The sequence below is a fragment of the Chironomus tepperi genome, unplaced genomic scaffold (genome assembly GCF_022539635.2).
Source record: "Chironomus tepperi strain 1889 unplaced genomic scaffold, CSIRO-AGI_Ctep_v1 contig_376, whole genome shotgun sequence".
NCBI classification, from domain to species: domain Eukaryota; kingdom Metazoa; phylum Arthropoda; class Insecta; order Diptera; family Chironomidae; genus Chironomus; species Chironomus tepperi.
The window spans coordinates 4,089,435-4,117,120 of NW_027226498.1; the positions used below are offsets into that span (position 1 = coordinate 4,089,435).

General features: G+C 30.3%; 3 protein-coding genes across 7 annotated transcripts in view; 1 reads left to right on the plus strand and 2 right to left on the minus strand.

Moving 5' to 3' along the window:
- Positions 1–27,686, minus strand: part of LOC139096228 (small conductance calcium-activated potassium channel protein-like) — a 111,310-nt gene that overhangs the window by 71,778 nt on the left and 11,846 nt on the right. For all 4 annotated transcript variants that reach the window (XM_070647927.1, XM_070647924.1, XM_070647925.1 and 1 more), the window contains 2 exons: positions 1,164–1,935; positions 1,077–1,103 (listed from right to left, as the gene is read on the minus strand). In XM_070647927.1, the coding sequence (XP_070504028.1) occupies positions 1,077–1,103; positions 1,164–1,886 (750 nt within the window). In that variant the 5' untranslated portion in view covers positions 1,887–1,935. The remainder of the gene's footprint in view (positions 1–1,076; positions 1,104–1,163; positions 1,936–27,686) is intronic.
- Positions 3,506–4,918, plus strand: LOC139095991 (serine protease snake-like). 2 transcript variants are annotated; one of them, XM_070647573.1, is made up of 5 exons: positions 3,507–3,809; positions 3,866–4,292; positions 4,363–4,611; positions 4,669–4,682; positions 4,733–4,918. In XM_070647573.1, the coding sequence occupies exons 1-5, from the start codon at positions 3,539–3,541 to the stop codon at positions 4,891–4,893; spliced, it is 1,122 nt and encodes a 373-aa protein (XP_070503674.1). In that variant the 5' UTR covers positions 3,507–3,538; the 3' UTR covers positions 4,894–4,918. The 2 variants fall into 2 exon arrangements, with proteins under 2 accessions (XP_070503673.1, XP_070503674.1); XM_070647572.1 differs by having other exon boundaries at positions 3,506–3,809; positions 4,669–4,918.
- LOC139095782 (uncharacterized) lies at positions 19,001–19,808 on the minus strand. Its single transcript, XM_070647250.1, has 3 exons — positions 19,631–19,808; positions 19,329–19,501; positions 19,001–19,198 (listed from the first exon to the last, which is right to left on the minus strand). Exons 1-3 carry the CDS (start codon positions 19,806–19,808, stop codon positions 19,001–19,003), a joined length of 549 nt encoding a protein of 182 aa, XP_070503351.1.

Below are 27,686 nucleotides of genomic sequence, written 5' to 3' on the forward strand. Positions count from 1 at the left end.
ACAAAAATTTCGTATGAAATGAAAACACAGCTGTTCTTACATCTTACACAAGTAAAAAATCTCTGACTAGAAAAACATCATCAATAGATTTTCACTGTCATGGTGAATAATCGCGTAACATTTTCAAGAAGTTATTTTTATCATTTTTAGTGTGCATTTATGACGAAACACAGCAAAGCAGATGAAAAAGAAACATGGGGGTATTTTGAAATAAACGTAATGTGAACATATGTTGGATACGGACGCAATTGTAAACATATTTCAATTGTTTTTAGAGATATAATCCTATTCACTTCTGTAAATAAGCTCGACAGAAGAAAATATGGATACAAAAAGAAAAACGAGGGGCACAATGAATAATTTTCATGTTGGGTTGATATTTTAAAGCATTTTAAAAATGTTAACATTGCTAGTGATAAATAAGAGAATTAAATATTCATGTTTTATAGGTAGAAGACGGTTTTGTCGGCTTAAATCAGGATTTATCTTTAAAATTGGAATTGAAATTTAGCGAATTTTTAATTGGCTCATTGATGTTTGGTGTAGTCTTCAACAGGTCTTCAGCTGCCATTTCTCAATAATTTATTTTAAACTAAAAATGAAAGCACCGATAAAGTCAAAGTTTCATTCAAGACTGTCTGACTTTCTAATCGGACTTTAAAAAGAAAAGTTTATTTATTTTTTGCAATTTAAAAATAGAATGATATAACATGAATGAAGCATGAGAAAAAGAGATAATGAAATAAATATTTGAAATTGACTTATAATTAATTATTTTCCATAAATTTCCGTAATCATTTTAACATTAAAAAATAACTTATTAATCTTTTGACAATATATAAGAGATTTTGAAACCCGAGTAGTGAAACAGTTTTTGTTAATTCATAATTTGGCCTCGTCAATTGTTATTTCATAATTTGTTAAAAATCCGTCTTCAATATATTTTTCGTAGAAATATCTATTCGAGTTACAAAACTTTCAGACTCATTAATATGATACAAAATTCATGTGATAGAAATTATATTCAATATCGGTAAAGCAGTTTGTCATGAGCTTTTTTCCCAAAGTTTACTCACCTGTTTAAAACGCATTGCTCCATTAAACTAAAGTAAATAAATAATTATTAGTTTGTAAATATGTTTATATTTAATTTCATTCTTTACCCTCAAAGTTTCAGTAGCAATTCCTGCAATCGGATCACTTGGATCCCTGAGTTGACGTAAAGAGGACGTTTGTGGTTGTTGCGCATGACTACATGAATTGTTGCAGCATGATAATGTGCTTGCCTCTGGTTGTGAACTTTGTCGTATAACACGAGACGTATTTTTAGTTGGTGAACCAGTAATATAAACTGGTGGAATTGTTGATCCTTGATATTGAAGAGCTGAACTCGGACTTAACCTTCCTAAACTCTCCTTCGATGCAGATCGTGCCATTTGAAGTACAGATGCTGGTGAAACGGACGAACGTCTTTCATGTGTATGACAGGTTCGACATCTATTGGTGGGTCCACTTGGCATCAACTGATATGCAATTGTTTTAACGTTATCATCATCTGATGTCTCTTCAGATGTTCCTAATGTCGACAATTGTGGACTTGCTAAATACGATGAAGTTGCTCTATCTTGACGAATTAATACAGGCTTACTACTTGATGAACTTGATGTTAATGATTGCTGCGTTAATAAAGGAGGCGTTGTTGTCGTTACAGTTGGTCCATTTGATGAACTATACGAATGTGCTTTCTGTAATATTGGTATTTTGACAGTATTATTGTTGTGATTAGTCCCCTGAGCTTCAACAAGGAGCTTGGATGTCTCCTCACTTGAGCCTAATCCACTATTTGACACTTGTTCAGTTGATGTTTGTTCGTGTTGAAGAGACATTATGGCTCATGTAATTTTTAGAAAGACACTGATGATTATTATATAAAATCTGTAATGAAAATAATACAAAATATGATAAGTTATATTTTTTTGATTGTGATACGAAGGTTTATTAAATAATAGAAAGATACCAGAGCAGACGGTCCATCATATGCTCATTAGTATCAATTAAGTAAGTTGAGTATACTCATGTGTACACTCATTTAGGTGAGTAATCTTATTGTCTGTTATATTATGCTATGGTAGAGGTAATAATGATGTATAAAAAAATTTCTAGTGAACTTTAAAATTGAATTTAATTCCTTAACTGGATGAAAATTATACAAAAATATTTATATGAAACGGAAGAACATGAAGAGTTTGTGGCACTCATTATGTTGAGCGGTGAATGAGATGGAGGAAAGAAAAAAATTAATTAAAATAAACATTTTCCTCTCAATCTTTTTGTATGTAATTAAATACCCAGAAAAATTATTCTGCTCATTTTCCTTTAAATGATTTCTTTATGTACATGACGCACTTACATGAACACAAGAGAATTGAAAAGTTTATGTACATTTATCCATTAAAATATGACGATAATGGTTTTTGACATTAATCTAGCCAAAAATAACAGTGGAAAAAATGAAAAATACACACGTGTGATATTAAAGTACATTCAGATCGAATTGAATGTGTCACATTTCAGTTTGTAAAACTAATATGAATGAATCATTCTTTCAATATAAGTACCTTTTTGATGCCTTACAAATGAAAATATGTTGGATAATGATTTTTTTTGTCAAATGAATAAACCTTTATCGACTTGTCGAATGTATACTTTATGGAATTATGTGGTTCGTTAGGATTTTCTTTTTCAGAGTTGATTCTTTAATTTTTTTATTATAATTTACTCCTGTCGAGTCTCGAGCTCATAATCGAAGGACAATATATCTAAGTACCGAAGTACTAAACATTCCGCCACCAAACCACTTCAACTCATTAAACATATCATATTACTTCCCCAATCACCATCAACTCTGATGTCATTAAGAACATTCATATACACGCTTATGTATTGAAGAATTCGTTTCAAATCAAATGACAGGTTTCGGATAACATACAGATATAAATATAAGTCTCTTGACTTGATTTATATCATCCTGTAATTTCACGTATTTGATCGTGTTTCACAAATGCTTTTGAATCGTACATCACATTGATTTGATACGCTAGTTCTTGTTTTAGTAGTAAAGTTGAAATTTTTTTCAAGCTTAAAACCCTGAATTATAGTATTTTTAGTGTTACGGAATTTCGGTTCGTTCATTAAGCTTCTGATATTATTGCCTCAAAAAAAATCTTCTATATCTAGTATACAAGCAATCTATTGAGTACTTTTAATTTGTTTATTGTTGTTTTGTTTACAAATTCACAAATTTAACATTTTTACATATCATTTAACTGCTTGTTTACCTCAGTTTCTTCTTATTTTCATCTTTTTAAGAAATTGTGTGACGATTTGTTCATATTGGAACGACTTTTAATATTGCGAAGATGTTTACCAAAATCGTATTCTGAATCAACACCATTTGTTAAAGAATCTTTAAGTCTCTCTCGTTTTTAATAAATTTTAACATCAAAGTCAGTCTTTAAAAAGCAACAATCAAGTAAAGATGAAAAGATTCATCATCATAATTACTTTTATTTCTTTCTTAAATTTTACAACAGCTCTTTTTGGTTTATCAGAAAATACTATTTGTCCTTCACATGTAAGTGGAGATGCAATTTGTCTGGAAGCATCGAAATGTGAAGCATTTAAAACTGAACGAAATAAATTGGGAATTTGCTCTTTTAATGGAAGAATTCCTATAGTTTGTTGTCCAAAACAACAACAAAGTGGTGAAAATAATGGCAACTCTAAACTTAGAAGAATAAGTGATATTAGTAAGTTATACGTTTTATGGTGTTTTATTTACAAAAATACAAGTTTTGGTTTATAGAATGTGAAGAATTCAATGAACAAAGAACAATCGCGCGAGTTAATCCAGCAGCACAGCTTATCCAATCAAGTTTGACAGGAAAGCCAAAACCACCTAAGATAGAATTCTTTGTAGGTGGTACAAAAGCAAATTTAAATGAGTTTCCTCACATGTCAGCAATAGGACTGAAACGATCAAATAATCAAACAGATTGGATGTGTGGAGGTTCTCTGATTAGTGAAAAGTTTGTTTTGAGTGCAGCACATTGTGCATTATTTGGACGAAGAAGACCTGACATTATCAGAGTTGGTGATCAAGATTTGCTAGCTACAGATCATGGAATATCGCCTCAAGAATTTACAATCAAAAATATTATTGTTCATCCAAAATACAAAAATAATCTCAAATATCATGACCTTGGATTGTTTGAACTTAACAGCTCTGCTCAGTAAGTTTCAATCTGTGGATTCAAACCTAAAGAAGATAGTTTAATTAAACTAATTCATTTCATTATTTAGAATAAGTAAAGATGTATCACCAGCATGCTTGTATCAACTAAGTAATGATCCTCAAGAAACTCTAGCAATGGGATATGGACAGACAAGTTTTAGTGGGCAGCAATCGAATACATTAATAAAAGGTTTTCTCACTATTGTTAATAATGATCAATGCAATCTAGCATATGAGGATGATATTTTAGAATTACCACAGGGAATAACTAGTTCACAAATTTGTGCATGGGATCCAAATGGAAGTCTAGATACATGGTAAGGAGAAAATGTAATGTTTGTAGATTTAAATATATTAAATTTTAAATTTTTCAGTCAAGGGGATTCTGGTAGGTATTTAAATAAACTTAAATTTATTTTTCTAAACAATTTACTAAAGGTGGACCACTGCAAATCACAAAGAATACAAAAACATTCAAAAAATATTATGAAATCGTTGGAATTACATCGTTTGGGAAATTTTGTGCTGCTGGCGTTCCTGGTGTTTATGTCAGAGTATTTTCATATCTTGATTGGATTGAAAATGTTGTCTGGAAATAAAATTACTTATTATAAATGATTCAAATTGTGATGGAGAAATTATTTAATTAATAACATTTTAAGTTATGCCAATTTAAGTTTTTTTTTTCAATTTATCATTTTGTTCGGTCGTTCAGTTTATGCAAAAACTTCTTGTCTAGAGAGCTCAGATTGAAGTTCATTTGATGTACTATAATGCGACATGAAATATTGAAGAATAACATTATGCAGTAATTGGTAACCCGTGTGCCGATATAACTTTTATGAAATAAACCGTATAAGATTATTGAATGAGTATAATTGAATGGTGACATTGGTTGCTCACCAATGGCAAAGCGCATTTGAGAAAATTAATAAATTGTGATTTAAGTACTGACGTACAATGTATGTATCCTTAAATTTTGGATACAAAATGCAAACAAAAATTTCATAATCGTAGCTTGTTTTGGTCTGCCGACTCATTTTTCCTGTTGGACTGGTTTTCCAGGAATATATAAACATAATAAAAACACAAAAAAGTTCAAATTCAATACAGGATTCAGTATTAATTCAGAACATTAAAATAAATTTGCAAAACTTTCAAAATAATTATTCCACAATAAATTGAATGAGAAAGTTATTCGTTTATAAGATACCAGAATTAAAGAGCGAATCATCTCATGAATATAATTATAAAAAAATTCTCAAACAATAAAGTTTTTTTTCAAAGCTAAACGAATAAGTTTCTGAAACTTAATTAACATGCGAGTTTCAACCATTGAAAACATTGTTCTGCATTATTAAAATTTAGAAGAAATATTCTTATGTTAATAAAGTTTTTAAAACAATTCTCCATCTCGTATTCAAAAAAATATTTTATTGGATCTATGTATATTCAATGGTAATGGTTTTAAGTCAAAAAGGGAATCCTTAATAAGTGCCAAAAAAGCACGAAAAGGAAAAATACCTTTTTGAATATTTTAAAATACCATTTTTCATTGTGCCATTCTCAACAATGAACGGAATTTTTAAGGTTGAATGCAACATTCGTGAAAATATTTCATTCAATTTACAGCATATGCATTAATAAATTCTATATAATATTTCCTTTCCTCTATAATGGTGTATAATGGGCTGCTGTATATTTATGAATATTTTATCACTTTGCTAACACATAGAGTGATATCATCCCATACACTTACTGTGATTCCTATCAAGGGGTATAACCTTATCAAATGATTTTCTCTCTTTTAGACCTGACTTGCAGAGGCATAGTCATAAATGTTTTGGAAAGAGGATTTTGAAATATTTTTTTGTATGAAAAGTCAATACTTACGAGGGTTTTTCCGAAAAACCCCTAGAAAATTAAATTTTTTTTTAAAACATGGTAGAGTTTTTGATCCTCAAACCATCAACCACCCCCTCCACCCACAATCCGACCCTGCTAAATTGTTCATTAATGATGTCTTTCGAATAAAAGACTTTATAAGGCTTTTACATTTTTCATAAGTTTAAATAATTTCTTAAGTTCCATTCCATCAAATCTTCTTCCTTCTGGCATGATACATGAGTCTGTATTACGAACATGATATAAATCTACACGAAAGCAAGACAAATAGCTTTTTCCATAAGAACTCCAATAAAGTCAGAGTATTTTTATCTAATCGTGCAAAGTATTTGTTTTATGTGTGAATAATCATCATCATCGCACATAATATTCATTCTATTGCTATATCTATGCCAAATAAGAAATATGTTCGTGACTAAATAATAAAATGGCTATGGAATTGTTTCATATAAATAGTACAGAGAAATGTATTGGAGTTAAATACAGAAAAAAAGTATTGAGCAAGCTTATATTCCATTGGGGATGAGACGAAATGAGTGAGGGAGAGAATAAGTGCAAAGAGACTTATACGGTACGAACGTGTATAAATTTTGATGAGCCCATGAGGCATTCACAAAAAGCATAACAAATAAATACAGTAATGTCGAGAAAACATGAAGCATATGTATATAGAGAGGGGAATCAAGAGGATGAAAATTATCCAAATGTAGATTTGTTTCATATATGCATGTTTGTTTTTCTATTACAAATAAAATTACTCATTGCATAGAGCAGTTGCAGGTGACCTTTTTTGTGTAACGGCACACCTTGGCACTAAGCTCCGATCGAAATCGTACATGATATGCAGTTTATGGCATTTCAAACTAGTGTGCCGCAGTACACAGGTTGCCAACCACTTATATAGAAAAATTGTAGGCATGAAAGCAGAAAATTTGAAAAATTATTGAAGCTAAATTAATGAAGTGTGATAAAGCCCTGGTAGAAGTTTAAGCAGATTGGAAATCAACTCAGTAAATAAACATGCTCAATGCTCATAATTACTATAATGGTGGAAAAATGTCGTAAATAAGCTTATAAAATTACTAAAGTATTCTTCGTCATTTGTCATTCCGTTTGCAGTTTTTCTATCAGTGCCTTAACATTTTTTAACAATACCATCAATCCAGAGATCGTAGCCATAGATGGAGACCTTTAATTGCTTTTGTTTGGTCTAACCGCTTAGCTTGATTCCTCAAATACTTGACATCAAACTATTTCTATAATATCTAAAAAAGTTTAACTTAAGATGTATAAAAAAAATTTCTGCCATGCCTGACGGGACTCTTATTACTAATACTTATCGTTGAAATTCATTATAGTTGTAATGTTTAATTCCTATAAGTTTGATTACTCCATAAGGAACAACTTTACCTATGCTAAATAAATAACAAATAATTCTCATCGGAATTTAAATAATGTAGTAGGAAATACATCGATATGATTAAGATGTACAAAAATTATTGAGAATAAAAGGAGAAAATTTTGAGAAGGTGAGATTTTGTTGTTTTTGCGAAACAAATTTTTTTATATTCACACCGTTTTCACGTGTGAATGTATTGAATTTGTTCAGATTGAAAAATCAATTTTTTGGATTTTTCAGCCAAACTAAGCATAATTGCAAGTTATGTCCTATCGCAAAAAGTTTGTGCCTGGAATTTTACATCATAATCAAAAAACAGATTTGGCTTTGGTGGAGGCATTGCTGAGAAAATCGAAAAATTCGCTTTCTGTAAGCAAGCAAACAAACAAGTTAATCAGCAAGAAATCTCAATAACGAGACATCGTAGAGACTTCTAGTTTTTTGCAAACGATCCGTGTTGCTCTATAGAAGAGCTGATTAGTTTTTGGGCATGGCAGGAACATCCGTTGCTTCAAAAAAAGCAAAAAACCTTCGTTTTCATACAAAATTTCAAAAACAATTTCAATGATTATTATGATTTTTGAAACATTTAACATTGAATGAAAATCATCAAACATGTGCCAAGCGAAGCTTGGCCTACCCTCTGGAGCTTGATCCCTCAAACATTTGCCAAGCGAAGCTTGGCCTACCCGCTGGAGCTTGATTCCTCAAACATTTGCCAAGCGAAGCTTGGCCTACCCGCTGGAGCCTGATTCCTCAAACATTTGTCAAGCAAAGCTTGGCCTACCCGCTGGAGCTTGATCCCTCAAACATTTGCCAAGCGAAGCTTGGCCTACCCGCTGGAGCTTGATCCCTCAAACATTTGCCAAGCGAAGCTTGGCCTACCCGCGAGACTTTTTATGGACGGTGTGAATATATCCGCATTGGGTTTCTACCCGATACACTAGTTGAATATTCTCAATAAGCACTCCGGCATGTCAGAAACAAAACAGAAAATATTTGATACAAGTAAGCCCGCATAACATTTACCCCAACTCTTAAAAATTGTATCGCTGAGAAAAATTTAATAAAACAGTATCTTATGTAAGATATAGCTGGTTATTAAATTTTCATTGACTTTGAAGCAACCTTCTCATTAATCTTTCAAATGATTTTCTCGACACACTTTTATTTTGAACTTCCCATGACAGCAATTATAAGAAACTTGTTTTTCGCTCTATTTTTCCACAAAACTTCCATTTTCCAATAATTTTGTGAGATTTGTGTTAAGATTATGTATCTATAAAGTATGTATGCGACATCAATCATTCTCTACAGCAGTGATGAGCAAGCTGTAAGCCTCGGCACAAAGTATAAAATAAAAATCTAAATATTGTCGAATGCAATAATTTCACGTGTCAAATATGAATAAACTAGAGTATCGGGAGCGCCCGTGGCGCCCCATATTCAGAATTTTCAGCTTCACATAGCTTCATGTGGCATCACAATGCACCCACATTCCCTCTGATACCCCTCAACTTTTGGCTTCACACGGCTTCACACAACTTCATGTTACACCCCCCATACCCCCTGGTAACCCTCAATTTTTGGCTTCACATGACTTCACACGGCTTCACACAACTTCACGTTACACCCCCCATTCCACCTGATACCCCTCAATTTTTGGCTTCACATGGCTTCACACGGCTTCACACAACTTCACGTTACACCCCCCTTCCCCCTGATACCCCTCAACTTTTGGCTTCACATGGCTTCACACAACTTCATGTTACACCCCCCATACCCCCTGGTAACCCTCAACTTTTGGCTTCACATGGCTTCACACAACTTCACGTTACACCCCCCATTCCCCCTGATACACCTCAACTTTTAGCTTCACATGGCTTCACACGGCTTCACACAACTTCACGTTACACCTCCCATTCCCCCTGATACACCTCAACTTTTAGCTTCACATGGCTTCACACGGCTTCACACAACTTCACGTTACACCCCCCTTCCCCCTGATACCCCTCAACTTTTGGCTTCACATGGCTTCACACGGCTTCACACAACTTCACGTTACACCCCCCATTCCACCTGATACTCCTCAACTTTTGGCTTCACACGGCTTCACACGGCTTCATGTTACACCCCCCATACCCCCTGGTAACCCTCAATTTTTGGCTTCACATGGCTTCACACGGCTTCACACAACTTCACGTTACACCCCCCATTCCACCTGATACCCCTCAATTTTTGGCTTCACACGGCTTCACACGGCTTCACACAACTTCACGTTACACCCCCCTTCCCCCTGATACCCCTCAACTTTTGGCTTCACATGGCTTCACACGGCTTCACACAACTTCACGTTACACCCCCCTTCCCCCTGATACCCCTCAACTTTTGGCTTCACACGGCTTCACACAACTTCATGTTACACCCCCCATACCCCCTGGTAACCCTCAACTTTTGGCTTCACATGGCTTCACACAACTTCACGTTACACCCCCCATTCCCTCTGATACACCTCAACTTTTAGCTTCACATGGCTTCACACGGCTTCACACAACTTCACGTTACACCTCCCATTCCCCCTGATACACCTCAACTTTTAGCTTCACATGGCTTCACACGGCTTCACATAACTTCACATAAAACCCCCTATTCCCCCTGATACCCCTCAATTTTCGGCTTCACATGACTTCACAAAATGGCTTCACATAGCTTCCGTTCTTGTATCAGCAAAGGAATTGGGTGTTTATATGAATAAATTTTTGTATTATTTTACCGATTTTCTGCTCTTCATTTTGCTTTAAGAAAAACAACTGTTTTTGAAAAGCTCGATCAATAAAATATTAATAGACTAATAAAACGTCTTCATCAAAACAAAGCAGAGTGTACTATCCGGTTGTAGATGACGTTCGTGTCTCTTTATAAATTCTTCGATACACAATAGCCCCATATTCAGGAACAGTGACTGAACGGAAATTCAACCTAATATCAGCTTATTTAATTGAGGTTTGTCTTGACTTAAAAGCTAGTGATGTTCCGAATTTCAAGTCATTTTGAACTTCCATTTAAAAGGAAAAACATAAAGGAAACAAATTGTTCGCAATGCAAACAAATAATGTCTAGTTGATTTTAAGGTTGGCTCAAGATTATAAAGAACATGCAATTCTATGACAGAAATAAAATATTGAAAGAGTTATTTTACTTTTGAAATTACAACCTGCAATAAACGGAAGCTTCAACATGAAAATATTGAATGTCGTTTAGCTAGTCATAAGACTCGAAGGTATTTTCGAAGATCAACAAAAATAACATTCGTTGCTATACATTTAAAGCTGAGTATATGCTTAGAAATGCTTAAATGTAAATACATTTTTGAATATACTTATCAGTTCTTTAAAATCTTTGGCAAATGGAATTTTTTCTACATTCTCTTCTGTATAAATTTAATTAGAAGATTAGATGTTCTTGATAAAATTCTGTTGTTGACATTATTGAAATATAAAATTCATATGGTTCGTAGTAAATATTTAAATTTTGTAGAGTCCTTTTCAATTTTATGCAGAAATTCACCAAAAAATAGATCCCAATTGCGTGTAAATAAAATAGGCATGCAAGATATCTTGTAAAGAATACGTAGACTCACAATGTATCAGATTTTACAATGATTATTGAATCATCTGACATTGTCTATTAAATTTTCTCGGTCAAAACCTTTCATCATATGTCTCATATTCATTTAAAAATACTCAAATATTTACAAAACCAATAACTTGCTGAAACGGACTCATACGAAAGTTTGTATTTTAATTTTAATGACTGAGAATAACTTGTGAACCGAGTACAAGGAGAAAATATGAATTCGAAAATGTCTCATTTTATTTATACGCATTTAAAAATCAGTTAATCAATCGAAAACTCAATCCTAAGCTTACGTGGTTCTGACTTGGTACTAAATTCGGTTTATTTCCGCACCATACTTGAACACGTCAGCCTGATACCGGATTTTGGACTTGTAATATTCAGAAACGTCTTGAATATTAAACCTATCAGAGTCCCAAAACTGAATTTTTAACTAGCTGGTCACTTCCTCGCAGACATCTTCGTAAATGGAGATAATAAAGATGTGTAAAAACACCTAATAACAATAACAATCAGATGAGATCATCATGGTATTCCTTTCTCAAATGTAATCATCATTTCCATTCCTCCCATCCGACAAAATTTTATTCTATTTAAGTCTAATTTGAATTTCACGTTGTCGAGCCAATCCCTTGTAATTAGCATATCAGTTGTGATCTAATTGCATTATAATTTTCGTATAATTTGTATGAATATTCCCAACAGGTTGGTGAATTCTGAGTCATTTGAGACAAAACAAACAGGTGTAATTATATTTAAATGTCTGCAACATGACTTCCTAAAATATTAATGGCAATTTTACTAATTGGAAAAAAAAGTTAAAATAGTATTTTTAAATAACTTTTATTCAAATTTCAAGGTGAATACGAGAAAATTCTTTAGATTCAATGTCAAAAAACAAATTAATATTTGAATCAGAAATATTATTTTTCAAAAAGTATTATATATTCATGATCGGGATTTAGCTTTACTTTCAAATAATTGTTACGATTCTATTTTCTAAAATCTGAAAATTTTTACTCTCCCTACTTTTGCACACATTTTATTAGCTATTTTCAGCTTGTTTCTAATATTAAACGAATTGCAAATTTATAAGAAACACAGAAAATTTTTGTTTTGGAATGTGTAAGATTCTCAAGTTTTGCTTTATACTTATTTCTTTGAAAATTGCAAACACAGCAAAAAGTCAACTTTTATTTTTCTTTTTATGCTCAACCCTTTTTGAAGAAATTCAAATCTAAAGTTGATCTAAAGCTCAATCTAAAAAGGAAAGATTTAAGAAACTTGGAAAGAGATTTTTTAATAAGAAACATTTATTTTCAAAATATTTGAAAATAGAGGAAGACAACCCGAGCGATGCGTATAAAGAATGCTCCGCTGCAGGTCTTCTAGTTAGAGAAATCAAATGGATGCGACTTTAAAAAACGCCTAAATATACACAACTATTTACTCTCTAATGAATACAAATTTTTCAAAATCAGCAATAGTTTGTACAAAATTTTTTGGATCTGTAAAGATTTATAAAAACTAAATTATTCAAGAAAATTGAATTTTAACAGCAACTCATATTCTACTTTGAAATAAGTTTTTTTTTTCTGAAACATCACGAACCCTTACCCAATTTTAATTTCCTTTCATTTCCCCATCAGCCAGCCACATAATTTGAAAAATATTTTACGAATAAAAAACCTTTTTCCAACCTTTTTTCTTAAGAGAAAATTGTAAATAAATAAATTTGATATAGAAACAAATTTTCAAACCAATTGAAATCCAACCCTATTCACTTCCGAATACACAAGTAAAATTTACTTATTATAATTCAATATTGATATTCTTTTATTTCAGGAAAATGGAAAAATGAGTTTTTGATTTCCATATTCTCATTCTAAATGCATTCAAATAGAATCGATTGACTTTGACCTCACTTGAATCATCTTGACTATTGACAGGTGAAATTTTTAAAGAAAAATAAATTATTGAATTGTTATGTCCGATAGTCTATCCGAGTGGACATAAATACGTTATAACTAGACATCAACTGGACATTAACTTTTCATTTGCTGTTTACATCGTTTTTTAACTACGCCCACACTGGTTAAACTTATTTCTTTCGACAAATTTATCATATGTCACACTATCGAGTGGTGGTTTGCCAAACTTTGAACCTTAACCTAGATTAATTATGTATAATCAAAACTATTCATTTTATGATATAATTTCTTCTATAAAAACCGGTTAGAGCTATTTGAGTAGAATATTTTTTTTTTCGAAAAGAATGGATTTATGGCTTTCAAATTAAGAAAGGAGAAGTTCTATAAAGTATAAACTCAAAATAAAATAAATATCTATTCTAAAACTTTTAAACTAATTCTGCATTCGTTTTGATTTTCTTTTTCTTTTATCATATAAAAAATAAATAAAACGAAACCAGGTATTTAAATGTTAAAGTAACTTTCAACGAATGTATTTCAGCATAAATGCAAAATAAGCATGGATTTACATAGATTTAGTTAACAACTTAAAGAAAAGCTTATGGTACAAAGAAGGAAAAATTGGAAGTAAGAATTTTCTTTGTGTCACATAAAAACTCTTTTCATAAAAATCGATGCGCTTTAAAATTAAATTTACATAAAACACTTTACTCTTCAATTTCCTTACATTTTATATTTGCATCTAAACGAATATAAGAACCGAAGTAGCAAAATGGAAAAGAGGAAGTAAGTGAGTTCTCAAATCAAATTGAGAAGGCAACAACATCACACAAATAATCACGAAGGAGAAAATGTAAGAATAAATGGGAAGATATGTTTGCTCATTTGCATTCACAGTGCTTGATTGCATATATAGTGTACTGAGTTGAAAACGAAGTTGTCATATTTTCATTTGATTCTGTGGCACATTGTTAATTATCGTGGCCAAATAAGGAAGGATGTACTAATTATGAGTTCGTTTTTCGGTCCGAGCAATCATTTGTAGCAAAAATCATTTATGACCGTAAATGTCCGTTCACTTATTAAGTTCCAATCAAATTATGGTTAAAAAATTAAACAAAACTCATTATATTAAAATAATCAGTACAACCACAATCAGCATTAGTCAAATTATTTTTATGTTGTTATGAATAAATGAAGAGTTCATAACTGACTTAATGTTCCGAATAATTTATTTTGGATTCATTTGAATTTTACTTTAGGTTTTGCTGCAAAACAACCAACTATGATGCTAGAAAAATTAAATTTTATTTTAATGTGGTATTGGGAGAATCTGAAATTTCTTGAAATTTTGGAAATTAAAATCTACGATCCTCAAATCTAACTGGTTTAAAACCTTATTTAAATTAATTTCATGCCATTTAATATTAGCCTCGCTTTAGATGTCAACAAATAATACTACGTAAGGATATGGGTATTATATAATGAAAATTAGTTCTATTGATATCGCTCGTATAGCTTCATATGTCTTTAGTAGCCATATAATGAATAGAAGCACTTAAAAAAATTATTATCAGGCTTTGTGACGATTATCTTCATTCATTATTAAAATGGTTTGTGTACTTAAGGGCTTGTTGTATTGGTGATATTGAAATGAAAATCAATAAAAATGAAATAGCGACATTAAACGGAAAAATGCAATAAATTATTGGTATTCAATTATGGATAAAATGCCATGTATTGATGTTTATTGTACAAATAAGAAGTGAATGTATTCTCCATTACGACATTTTTCAGCAAACAATTTCGATTCTAAATAAAAAATTTCATCAACAATTCACGAATTCAAAAATGGTAATTTATTTTCATATAATCAAACTTAATTTTATGCAAACCATAACCATAAAAACCTCAAAACACTTAAGGGTAGACGTTGATTGAGTAAGACTTAAACAATTGAACCACACCTGAGTAATGAAACAAAAATGACATAGTTAAATATAGATAAAAGAAGAGCAACAAAAGATATTATATTCTCTATAGACGATATACATGATGTAGCTTTCTGTTGATGGATGAAAAACACATTATCAAATGTTTTTTTGCATTTTTTCTTTCAGAGAATCCAATTGGGATATTATTAATTAAATTAGCATAATAATACCTCACCAAACAAGGTGGAAAGATTTTAATTTAACGATTACCCGGGCTTCTATGGGGATTCACTCTACTGAGTATATGTGAGCATATTCAACTGAGCATACGAGGTTTGGCTATGAATAAATATTGATTTTTAAACTTGAAAAAAATTTGAAATTCTAAAAAAATTTATCCTCTATCTATAATTCTATAAAGTATTTTCATCTTAAATTTCTATACTTTCTATCTCAGTGTACTCAAAATTCTATAAAGTATGCTCATCTTAAGTTTCTATACAAGTTAAGTACTTCCAAAACCCCATAGTTTATTAAGCAAAAAAATAAATTTTACTTCCTCTTTACGCTCTTGACATTAATATTTTTTTTCGCAATTTTTTACTAGGATACGACCAAAAGAAGACTCAAACTTTTGTGTGTTTCTCAACAACCCTTCAGAGTCAAACTTCTGAAAATGCTTGTAAAAAGTATCACAAAAAAGTTTTTACTTCATTTTGACCAGTTTTCCCAGAGCATAGAAAGTTCGATGCAATGTTTTGATATGAGAATTAATATGAATAAATGAAAAGTTTTTACAGAGAATAATTCAAAACCACTGTCAAAACATACAATTCTGTTTCTAATTTGAAGGATTTCTAGAATCATGCTGAGAATTTCACTTGTTAAGTTAAAATTCGGGGACTTTTCGTTACTCTTAAAAAACTAACGAAATATGTGATCGCCTCCTAACTTGTTCTTTGAATAAAAATAAAGGTTAATTAGGTAATTGTATTAATTTATATAAATTGTTGGGTACATTTTCGAATAAAAGTAAATTTTATAGATTTGTTTATTTATTTAGTTTTTATTGGTGATTACTAATTAGACATTTGAATTAACAAATGGACTCAACAGTTTATGCCTTTTCGCCAAACTATGTATAATTTAGTAAACATTATTTTTAGAATTCCGAGATAAGCTGCATGTGTAAAAAATACTTTTATTACTAACCCGAATAAAACAAGTCGATCGATCGATCGAAAATTCAACACCAGGCATCAAATAACCTATCCGGTTAATAACCTACATCCAAAATTTGCTTTCAATATTTATTTGAAATGCGTGATCGATAGTAATGCTTTTTAATTTCTAAACTTTTCACATTTTATTGCATTTATTGATTTCGAAATTGAGAGCTAAATTTAACTCAATTGCATGAGTGTGATTGTGGTGTATGATGAAAATGTCGATTTTCACTTTAATATTTATAAATTACTGATTTATGTGTAGATTGAATAAATGAATTCATGGGGCTTTTTCATTCCATGACTTTTATTTTTTCGTTTATTAATGGATAGGCGTGATTGTTGCTATCCAAAAAGCACTGAACAATGCTGAATACTTAATGAGAAAAGTATACCAATTTGGGCTTTTCCTTTGAATTGTTCTTGTTTCTTTATATTTTTTTGTGCTAACTTCCTTTAGAAATTGAAATTAACTTCAAGAAAGCAACTTATTATTAGCTTAGAATTTTAGTAGTACTTATATTCAAATTTGGATAAATATATTGAATTCAAGTAAAAAAAAACTTCTGAATTGATCATATGCAAAACATTCTAGACTAAATGTCACGGCGCTGCAGAGCAATTTTCATTGGAACTTATTTTAATAAGCAAAACACAACTGGTAACTTTCTGGATGGAAAGAGATCTCGAGGTAGGCCAAAGAGCTCATGGGATTGCTGTGTGAGCAACGATGCAAAAGTGCTGGGAATTAGAAACTGGCAGAAGTTGTCTAAAGACAGATCCAGCTTTCGAAGAATTCTGAATGCGGCAATGGGCCCCCGTGCGCCAAGGAAGTAAGTAAGTAAAACACAAAGAAAAAATTTTATGTATCATTAAAAGCCAAAAACCTTAAAACATTAATAAAAAAAGTTGAAATAATAACTTAATGATTAATGTGTGATAAATTATTAAAGTCGAATAATATTCGAAGCATAAAACTGCTCACTCTTGAAATATTAAATTTGTTAGTGAGAAAAACAATGCGGAATTAATGACAAATTTTTCAACGATAAAAATTTTTATAGCGTGTATGAGGTAGTAAATAATGATTAAATTGGGTATGTATTTATGACTTAAAATATACCAGAAAACGTGGAAATGATCGAATCAGGTCCCAGAACAGTTTTAATGAAATTCGGTCTCAAGCCCGAATCAATTGAAAAAAAAACATCTAGATATTGTATGAGATCAAGAATGCACAACAAAAGAAAGGTCTGCAGCCTTGGGCGAACTATTAGGTGCATACAAAATGCAGGACTGTTTTTCTTAACAAAATCCAAGATATTAGTTTTAAAATTAAGGTAAGTTCTTTGAATATTCAGATTCAATTTGTCCATAAAAACCTCTTTAATTAAAAAGCTAAAAAAATGCCAATTTATTTCAAAAGTGTACCGACATTTTGAGAAAATCAGATTACCACCTTACCATTTGCTCAATTCGTAATATTTTCTTTCCAACATACCACAGAGAGTTTATGTGAAGCTAATGAGACGCAATCTTTTATTCTTTCTTTTTATGCTCAAAGAAGAATATTAAAAGAAAAGTACAAGGTGTATACACATAAATTATTACCACCTACTTATACAGAACATTTATAAGGTATGAAATTCTTATACTGTAATAAAAATAAAATGACAATTTTTTCACATTTTTTTTCCTCAAATTTTTTCATGAATTTTTAAACAGCTAATTTTCTTTAAAGATTAAGTCATAATTCATGAGATAAAAAAGTTGAAGATACTGAAGTACTTTTGTGAAAAATTGAAATTTATTGAAATAAGACGCATTTTCGTGAATAAAATTCAATTTTTAGTTGTGTGTAATTGTAGGATCAATCCTGAGACTCAATACATTTTATAAACGAGACATAAAATCTATTGTAATGTGTCACAATATGCCACGTCTTTTTCAAAAAGTGACCCAATATTTTGAGGAAATATCTGGTCACCCTACAAGAACTTCAGTTCATTCTTCATTTTCATACATAAATTCCCACATGCTATTAAGTTAATTTGTCGTGTGCCGTTCTTCAAAATATAAATGTCGCTTGTCATTGTGTTTTATTTTTATCTCCTGTAACATATCTCACATGTGTCTTACTGTTTAATGAACTGATCATTTATCTCATGAGTGATCTTACAGTAAGTAAAAGATAAGAATGAAGAAGATTTTGTGAAAGTTTTACTGGATATAAGATAGAAAAAATGAAGTTTTTTGATTTATGATCTACTTTTGTACGTGATTTCACAACTTTAAGCAAGTTGAATTTTTTTTTTTCGAAGTGAATATAAACCGATGACTAAAAATGAAGTAATTAAGGTGCCAATTTTATCTCTGGATTACTGACAATTGAAATGTAAAATGACATTGTTGACAGCATGGATATTAAATTGATGAACAATTTGGGTCAATTACTTGAATTTAATTCCACATGAGCCATTATAAATTCATGATTCGCATTTATTGCCGAATGTTTTCTGATCAGTTTATCAATTGTTGATGATTACAGGTATTTAAAAGGGATTTGATGATACAAATGGATACTTTTTAATTTATTGATGGTGGTTAATATTGAGATAAAAAATTCAGGCACAGGTCAAAATATATGCAAACGGTTAAGTTGAAAAAAAAAATCATTAATTGGCAAAGTGATTGCTAAAGCATCCTCCGTACACAATTATTCCATTCAATGGCGTTGGCTGATCATCAAGAAAATTTATCGGAGTTTGAAAATCTCGACGAAAATTAACTAAAGTTTGAGTAGAAATCGTGTCCCTTAAACGTTCTTCGTAGTTTTTGTCAGCATCTTGCATAATTGTTTTCCATTTTGCAGCCTGCAGAGAAAGTGGAAATGATTAACAGATTTTTTTGTGCAGTTAAACCTCCTAGATTATGACCAGAGCATAAAAATATATCATAAATTTTTATCTCTACATGAATATAATCAATTGCATTCATACATACATTCATCATCTTAGTAGGTTCTTCCAAAACCTTAGGAGGCAATTCAATAAATGGCTCAGATATTTTCATATTTTGCATTTGAAAGGCAAGAAATGCGACATAAGAGTTTCGTACTTTCTTATTGATCGTTGGATCCAGTAATTTAGTTACCCACATACGGACGTTCTCTGCATCTAAATGAACGAAATATTTTTTTCTTAAATTCAGATCAGAACTCAACGTCGACTTGGATTTTAAATGGAGTCGAGTCGACTTCAAGCTATTTCAGATAAATGCAATAAATATTAAATAGCAAATCTTACATCTAAATGTAACTGTTGGAAGTAATGCAGTCACAATATGAAAATTATTTTGAAAGACTGCATCCATTCGCTCTTCTTCAGCTACTTTCTTATCTTCCCTTTGTGTAAATGATTTATTAATAGACGGTCTTACAGTCATTTTATTTGCTGAAGGTCTTGAACTTGAAATTTCGGACATTTTAACTGCGGTGTTGATAACAATTTTCAATTTAGATCGGAAAATAATGATTGTGAGGTAAATGGTTGCTGTGAGTGAATTTTTTAAAAATTCAATTGCATGCTGTGTTTGAGTTTGATTAGGAGAATTAAGATAAAAAATTTATTTATTATTGAATTGAGATTGGGGTTTTATTAGGTACAGTTGTTAAAGGAATTACTTTTTTATTAAGTGGAAATGAAGACTTGTTCATTTATTTTGTTTAAATTAAAACAATAATAGACTGTAGATTTTAAACTGATTTGAACTCAATTAATTCATTTCATTTACTTAGCTCAATTTCAATTTAATAAACGCTTCAAGAAACATTTTAAGTCTACTTTTATTAAGAATTTGTTCCTATGTTCAGCTTTGCTTTCATTGTTCATTCTTCTGGATGAGAGATTTCATATAAAATAAGGAAATAAGCTCAATAAAATAAATTATTTTATGAGAAAAAGTTTTGAAACGTTGCTCTATAAATTTACTCGACTGCTTCTTTCTTCTTTTGTGAAGTGGAAATGGTAGTTTAAAATATAAAAAATTAGTTATGTGCACTTTGTAATTGAAACTTGCAATTAAATCTTTGCTAATTTTAAACTGTAATTTATTTTTGAGAATGAATTTTGCTTTGCCATGTGCTGTAAATAATTTATCATGAAGTTTAAGATGCATTATATAGTAGAGTTTATAGAAACTAAAATTTTTGTAGCCAGTTTATTGAACTCTAGACGAGAGCCGGTCTCTTTCTCGATCTCAGTTTTGGTCACGAGAATTGTTCGAACTAGAGCCCTTTATGATGTCTGACGGACGAGATCTCACGCACCATTCATCAGTTCAGTCATCCAGACAGATAATCGTTATGGATTTGAACTATATTTCCGTTGAAACAAATATATCATCATAAAATGCGACATTCATCACATTTACTACAAATCCAAACAAAACATGTATAGGACGATGAATGAGATATGTCTCTTAAAACAGATGAACTTCTTTCGGCAATAAAATCACACAAATTTCAAAGGATTTAATCGAGAGATTAATCAATATTAAATTTAATACTAGAAATAAATCCCTAGTGTTTGTCACTCGTTCTAACTTCACTTCCAACTTAGAAGAACAGATTTAGATGTCATTTAGAGCTTTTTTATTGTTTTTCCTACAAAATAAATCGACATTTTGTGTATGTAGAATTTTCATTCGCACATGGTAGTTTAGAGAAGAAAAAAATACATTGACACAACAAATAAAATAAATGGAAGAAGCAAAAATAAATTGAAGTTCTCAAAACTCAATTTAGAAATCTGTTGTCTCATTTGTTGCCGCATTTACCCCTCTTATTTCATCTATCCCTTTCTGGCTTTTTCTGTTATCATTTCTTTCAAATTTAATTTTCAATAATGGAAATTGTGCACACAAAGTATTACTAATCCTAACGTATCACATCACCCTAACATCATCATCATCATCCTTGCATTAAGAAATGAAATGAAAATCCTAACTTGAATGAATGAAATAAAAAGAAAGTTAAAGGCAATAATTTAGGACGAACGATGTAATACTTTTTGTGTTGCTATTTCAAATTTTCAGCGTCATTGACGGCAGCAACGACAATTTCATAAAGTAAAATCATCATTGTGCATCGACACGACATTTCGTTTTTTCCTTATGTCATGCTTATTCACAATATAGTGGCGATAGATGAGTCGGGAAAAGGTTTTAAAACTAACTTTACATTCTTTAACCTAGAAGTATACATGCTTGAAAAATTCATGAGCTTTGCGCGTGACAGTTTTTCTGAGTGAAAATTTTATGAACTGGTTCCTCAACCCCTTTTTTTGTCCAATTATATATTTCTTTTAGAAAATATTTGTAGTCTTAGCGCTTTTGTCCTTTGATTGCGGTTCGTTAATTTTTTATTACGTGATATTGGATGAAGCAATTTAACAATGAATAGCATGAACGTTTTTTAATTTGAATTGATTTTATTGACTATGTACAAGTTTTGTGTCTTTAATGTTTTTCTTTTACTTAAATAATACGGCTTAGTATTTAATGAGGATTTAAAGCTCGACGAATAGAATTCTGTTCAAGTTTAAATTCAGTATTATTCAGCTTTGAAATATTACTTAATTTTTTAATAATGCTTAAATTTTTCAAAATTTATTGTAAACTTTGTACGAAACAGAATTTTTTTGCTGCTGTTCCTTACATGCTCAAAATCAAAAGAGCTCTTCTGCTCAACACGATATGAATGCACAAATTTAAAGTCTTTAAGATTTCTTGTTTTTTTATCTTGCTTAGAAAAAGCTTATTTAGCTGTTTTCTCGAAAATGTCTAAAACATTAACGAATCTGTTCTTCAATTATGGTGTAGAATTCTAAGCACAAACTTTTCGCTATAGCACAGACATAACTTTACTCTCATTAAAAAAAGACTCACTTTAAAAAAGGTTTCAATTTAGTTAATCCTGTTTATTTTTTAAAACCTTTATCCAAAATTCTTAAGATTTGAAATCATTTTTTCCATGGATAAATGCATTTCCGTCTGTCACGATCTATATCAATTGACTATATGAATTTTTCATTATTAAAGTGCCTTTCTTCCTTGATGTATTTGATTAATGAATCAGCATTAACGAAGTATCTTAACTAATGATATTTTTCAAACAAGCAAATTGAAAACTTCATGATGTCTTCATTATTGATAAAAGAAAATGCTTTTCAAAGTAAATCTTGATTGAGGACAAATTTTGCCTTTTAGGAATTAACATTATTTTGAATCTTTTTTTTCGTACATTTCGTTTCTAGATTTCGAGGTAAAGTTTCAACATTTGGAAACCTAATTAGCATTTCTTTGTAATCGATGGACATTAATTCATAAGAATTTTTTTTATTTAAGCCCTGTTTCTTGCCTTAACAAAATGAATTTCTCTCTCATTTACTTATTGCTCATTTCAAAACAATTACAATGCAAATTTATATTACTCGTTTTAAATCTTTTCAATACACTTGAAAACTATTGATTTTTTAAGATATTTTGCTATTTTAAATCCAGATTCTTAACTTGAAACTTTTAAGTTTTCGAATCTTTTATTGGAAATAAATCAATCATTTTCAGTTACATAAAAACTTTTCCATCATAAAATTTTGCTCTAGTTTTTTTTGTACAGAATAAGGTCAATTTAAGTATGCTATGAATTGCATGAGTCTTTTAGCAAAGCATAAACTCTAAAAAATTATCAACTATTTAACAAACTTTTTACATTACCAACATTTTATGTATATTTCAATTAATAATTCAAAAACAAATTTGCTACTACAGCATGAACAATAAAAGTCCTGTCAAAAGCTCTTCAACTTATGTTGATCATCAGCTCATCTGACCTGATACAATTTGTTAATACTTCACTCATCTATTTAAATCTATCTAAATTCTGTTCGTTGTTCGAAAAATTTTATTCAACATTTTGTTTACTACATTTATTTTTTCATACAATAAAGTAGCAGATGAAAGAAACTTTTTTAAAGCAATTTGTTTCTCGTTAGTTTTGGTGGGATTACCAAGCAGAATTTTAGGATAATGAAGCTGAAAAATGAGCTATTGACGATTTATTTACTTCATTGTATAATGAATTTGATAGAGAAATAAGAACAGTTTAAGTTTATAAAAATTAGAATTTTTCAATAAATTTACATATTTATTGAGATTGATTAGATTTTTTTAAACCTAAATCGTATTTATTACAACTTGATGGACAATAACTTAGTATTAATAAAAATACTAACATGGTATTACGATTGCAATTCAGATAGAAATATTGGCATTCTTTTACAAAAATGTCTTTCAATCCCTGGCCATAGCTGTACATCACCTTAGTTTCAGATCTGAGTAATTTTGCTACTATAAATCCCCATAAAAACGCGCGAAACCGTTAAATAATATATTTTGAAACATGTTTGTTGGGGTATTACTCTAGTTTATCCAATATTTCCTTTGATGTCCCTTTCAATGACATAAGTAAATTTTTCCATGTCCTTATTTTATATTCAGGAAAAAAATCAATAATCACTTATATTATTTTCTAGGAACTTTTTCTAAAATGATATTCTAAATTGTTCATACAAAAATAACAAACAGGTTTAGAGATTCCAAACCAGAGCAAAATAAAAAGATGCAAATAAATCACTCGTAATGAGAATGATACTCATAAATATGAAAATTTTTCATATTCATTGTATTTCTCAAATGAGATGGAATATTGCTTATTCACTAAATAAGGTTTAAAATGTTTGTCGTCCACAAGTGTTCAGAATAAAAAAATTGGAGCTGATTGGAGCTTAAAATGGGGATTCAATTATTTAAGGATAATTTAACAAACATTGTAAAGCCTAGAAAATTAGCATTAAAATGAGAAGAATTTTTTTATCTGTACAAATATCTTCAAATGCTGATGAAAGTCAAGTTCTACAGCAGACTTCGATAAATGATGAATTTTAAACTGAATATAGAGACTCTTTAAATTGAAATATATGCATTTGAAATTCAAATGTGAGAGACAATGTCTGACGCAGTGACGCATAGTCATCAAGTGATTCTATTTTTAGACAGCACAATTTCGTTCATTTTAATAAAAAAATACAAATTTATTCATCGCATTTTAAAGAATAAAAACGTTATTTTTAAAAAATATGTATTATTAAAAATATAAAAATCTACAATTATTTTAATAAGTTTAGGAATTGAAAATTTATCAGCACACGGAGCATATTTGAATAAAATCGATTTTGATCTGTCTTAAATCCTAATATAAAAGAGCATTCAATCACTATACTTATGAACATGCATTGTTAGCATATTTAAATGAGTATTCTCCAATTATTCTCACTGAATAGAGCAAAAATTCTTATCACTTTAAACAGATAGAAATGTAAAAAATCAGGGATCCTCGAGGTCATTGAGTGATGATTTCACGTATTTCCGAATACTTAATTTGTTAATAAAAAAAACATGATTAGTCATTCAAATTTAAATATTATCTTATTAGTTTCAAAAACTGTATTTTAAAAATAATTTTTAGAATTTAACATTTCCAAGGACAAGAATAACTTTTTGCCTGCCATGGAAAACTTCTTCTTGAGCTACCAACAGCATGCGATGACCCTCTACAGCCCTGTTGGCTAAAAACTTTGCAATGATAAGTGTTTCGTCCAGAATTGCCTGAATGGAATGGTCCTCCAATAAAATTAATACATGTTCTTCTTGTACTGTCTACTGTGAAGCACTGTCCCGATGGTTTGCATACTGTTATGTATCCTACTCCTGTTTGGCCATCATATGGTCGACATCCGAGAGAAATTGAAATTATACAAATTATAAGAAATATTATCTTTAACATTTTTTGTGTTTATTTGTCTAAATAATTAATTTATTAAGTGCTTTCGCTCGAAAATTTACTTTTAACTGATAATTTAATTTGACGAAGCATCTCTATTTTATACCTTTATTTTCTGTCTCTTTCGCTAACTCATGAGATGCACGATGGGATTTACTGGTATTTTTTCTGTTATTTACTAATTTTTTGTACTTAGCTTTAAGTGGCGAGAATGTGTTTACTTGGACTTTATAATTGTTTATTAAAACGTATGGGGATATACTTTTCACTATCATTTTTAAATTGTGATTTTTTTAAAAAAAAAATGCACCTTTACAAAAATAAATGTAATATTAATAATGTCTAGATCTAACGTATTTTTCACTATGTTGTCAATGAATAAAAAAATTTGAGGGCCCACGACATATAAGTTCATAGTCAAGACCGGTGGCCGGATTTTTGGATCAAATTATTGGCATAATCATCAAAAATATATAAACAATTGAATCTGTAAGTGATAGCAAAGTTTATAAAAGAACAAAAAAAAATCATTTAAAATCACATCTAATATTTTATGAACCAGAATGAAAAGTCTGTATAAAAAAGCAAAAGAAAACCATAATAAAGTTGTGTAAATAACAAGGCAGAAAACTTTATGACGAGGGATTATTTTTCATACATCTTGTAAAAATATGAGGCAAATTGAAATGTTTACAATGTGAATATGTGAATGAATCAGTCACTCACTCATTTTTTGTTCGCTAAGATTGATTTTTTACTCGTGAGTTTTTGGTGAAGATTTGTTTATAAAATTCATGGTTTGTTTTGTGTATGTTTTATTATGAATTTTACCTGTAAGTCATGATTGGTATCTTCTTGAGGGAACATAGTTTAGATGTTGTTTTCGAATTTGTAAATACAGATGTAAATCCGATTTAAAACAATTTGTCATCAATTAAAACATTCGCCGCTTTTTGTATTATCATAAAACTACAAAATGTGTCATTTAAAATATAATTTATCATCTATATTTTGCTTGAAACAATGATTAATATTTAATTTAAATTTTTCAACTAAAATTAATGACTCTTTTTGAAGCTGAAACATTTAAATTATTCCTGCGATGTATCTTACGTAGCCCCAAAAACAGCAAGTTTCAAAAAAACTCATTCATTAAAGCAATTAGAGATAGTTTTGAGATACGAGACTAAATGATAAGTTAATAACTCAATAAAATAGAGCTAATGATTCAAATCAATCGTGAATGGATTATTATAAGCTTATATGCAAAACCATCTTTTTGGGAAGTTTATTTCTAATAGGGTACAACACTTTATCTCTGTTGAAAACGAGAATCTCTTCAGAGTTGGCAAAAGCTGGTTTTACTCCTCACAAATCCACCATCCACCATCTGCCAATGGACGTTTTTCTGTAGATGACCCCTGCGAGCTATTCCTGGTTAAACGGTTCTGGATGTTTCTGGTGGCAATTTGTTGAAGGGTCCATCGACAGAAGGAGATTCCTATGGAAGCAGTGATTCAGCGAGTTATTGCCGATTATTTCTACCTGCAGATTTGCAGTTCATTACTATTCATGATGTTGTGAATGAGCAACGAAGCTCAGTAAAGAGCTTCTGTGTAATTCTCTTATTATTTTCTTCGTTATAAGTATTAGTATTTTCCATAGCACAAAACAAAAAGAAAACATTTATTAATGGATGCACAGAGAATTTTTCTGCTAACACAAAACGAAATCAAAATGGCAAGAAAACATGTGTTTTCTTCGCTTTTAATATGCAAATATTTTTTCACATCATGCTCATGATAACACTTTCTACATTAAAACAATGATATGTGTTTCATAACTTTGCTATGATAATCATGAAAGACAAACTGAAATGTCATTTTTTAATGCTTTCTTTTTGTCTTTTGAATTATTTTCTTTTTAACTAGATGACAGAAAAGTAAATAGCTTTGAGGCTTTGTTGTACATGAGGGTTTAAGATTAGTATGATGATGAAATGCCAGTGTTTTTGAAATGAATTCTAGAAATTAAATTGACTGTTTTTTTTTGCTAAATTTATAGCTAAAGCTTTTTTAAAATTATATAGTGTATAGTCATCTCAAAGCTAAGCCTAACCGTGGAGCTTAGAACCCTCGAAATTATGAGCGTAGCTAGGTCTTTCTGTCGAGACTCTATATGATTCAGTTTCAACCCAATACACTAGTTCTATATATCTCTTTATTCTGTAAATTAAATATTAGTGTAACGAATTTTCAATTAAAAATGACCAGCAATAGAACAGCAAAAACAAAGCTTTTGCGATAAAATATATAACTTTACTGCAATGATGGTATCAAGCAACGTTTAACTTGTCAAGTTTTAAAAATCTGTTAAGCGGTAACATCCGTGCATACATAGCATTTTCACTAGCCGTACAGTTTTGGTTACGAAAATATTCCCAATTGTACTTTAATTCCATT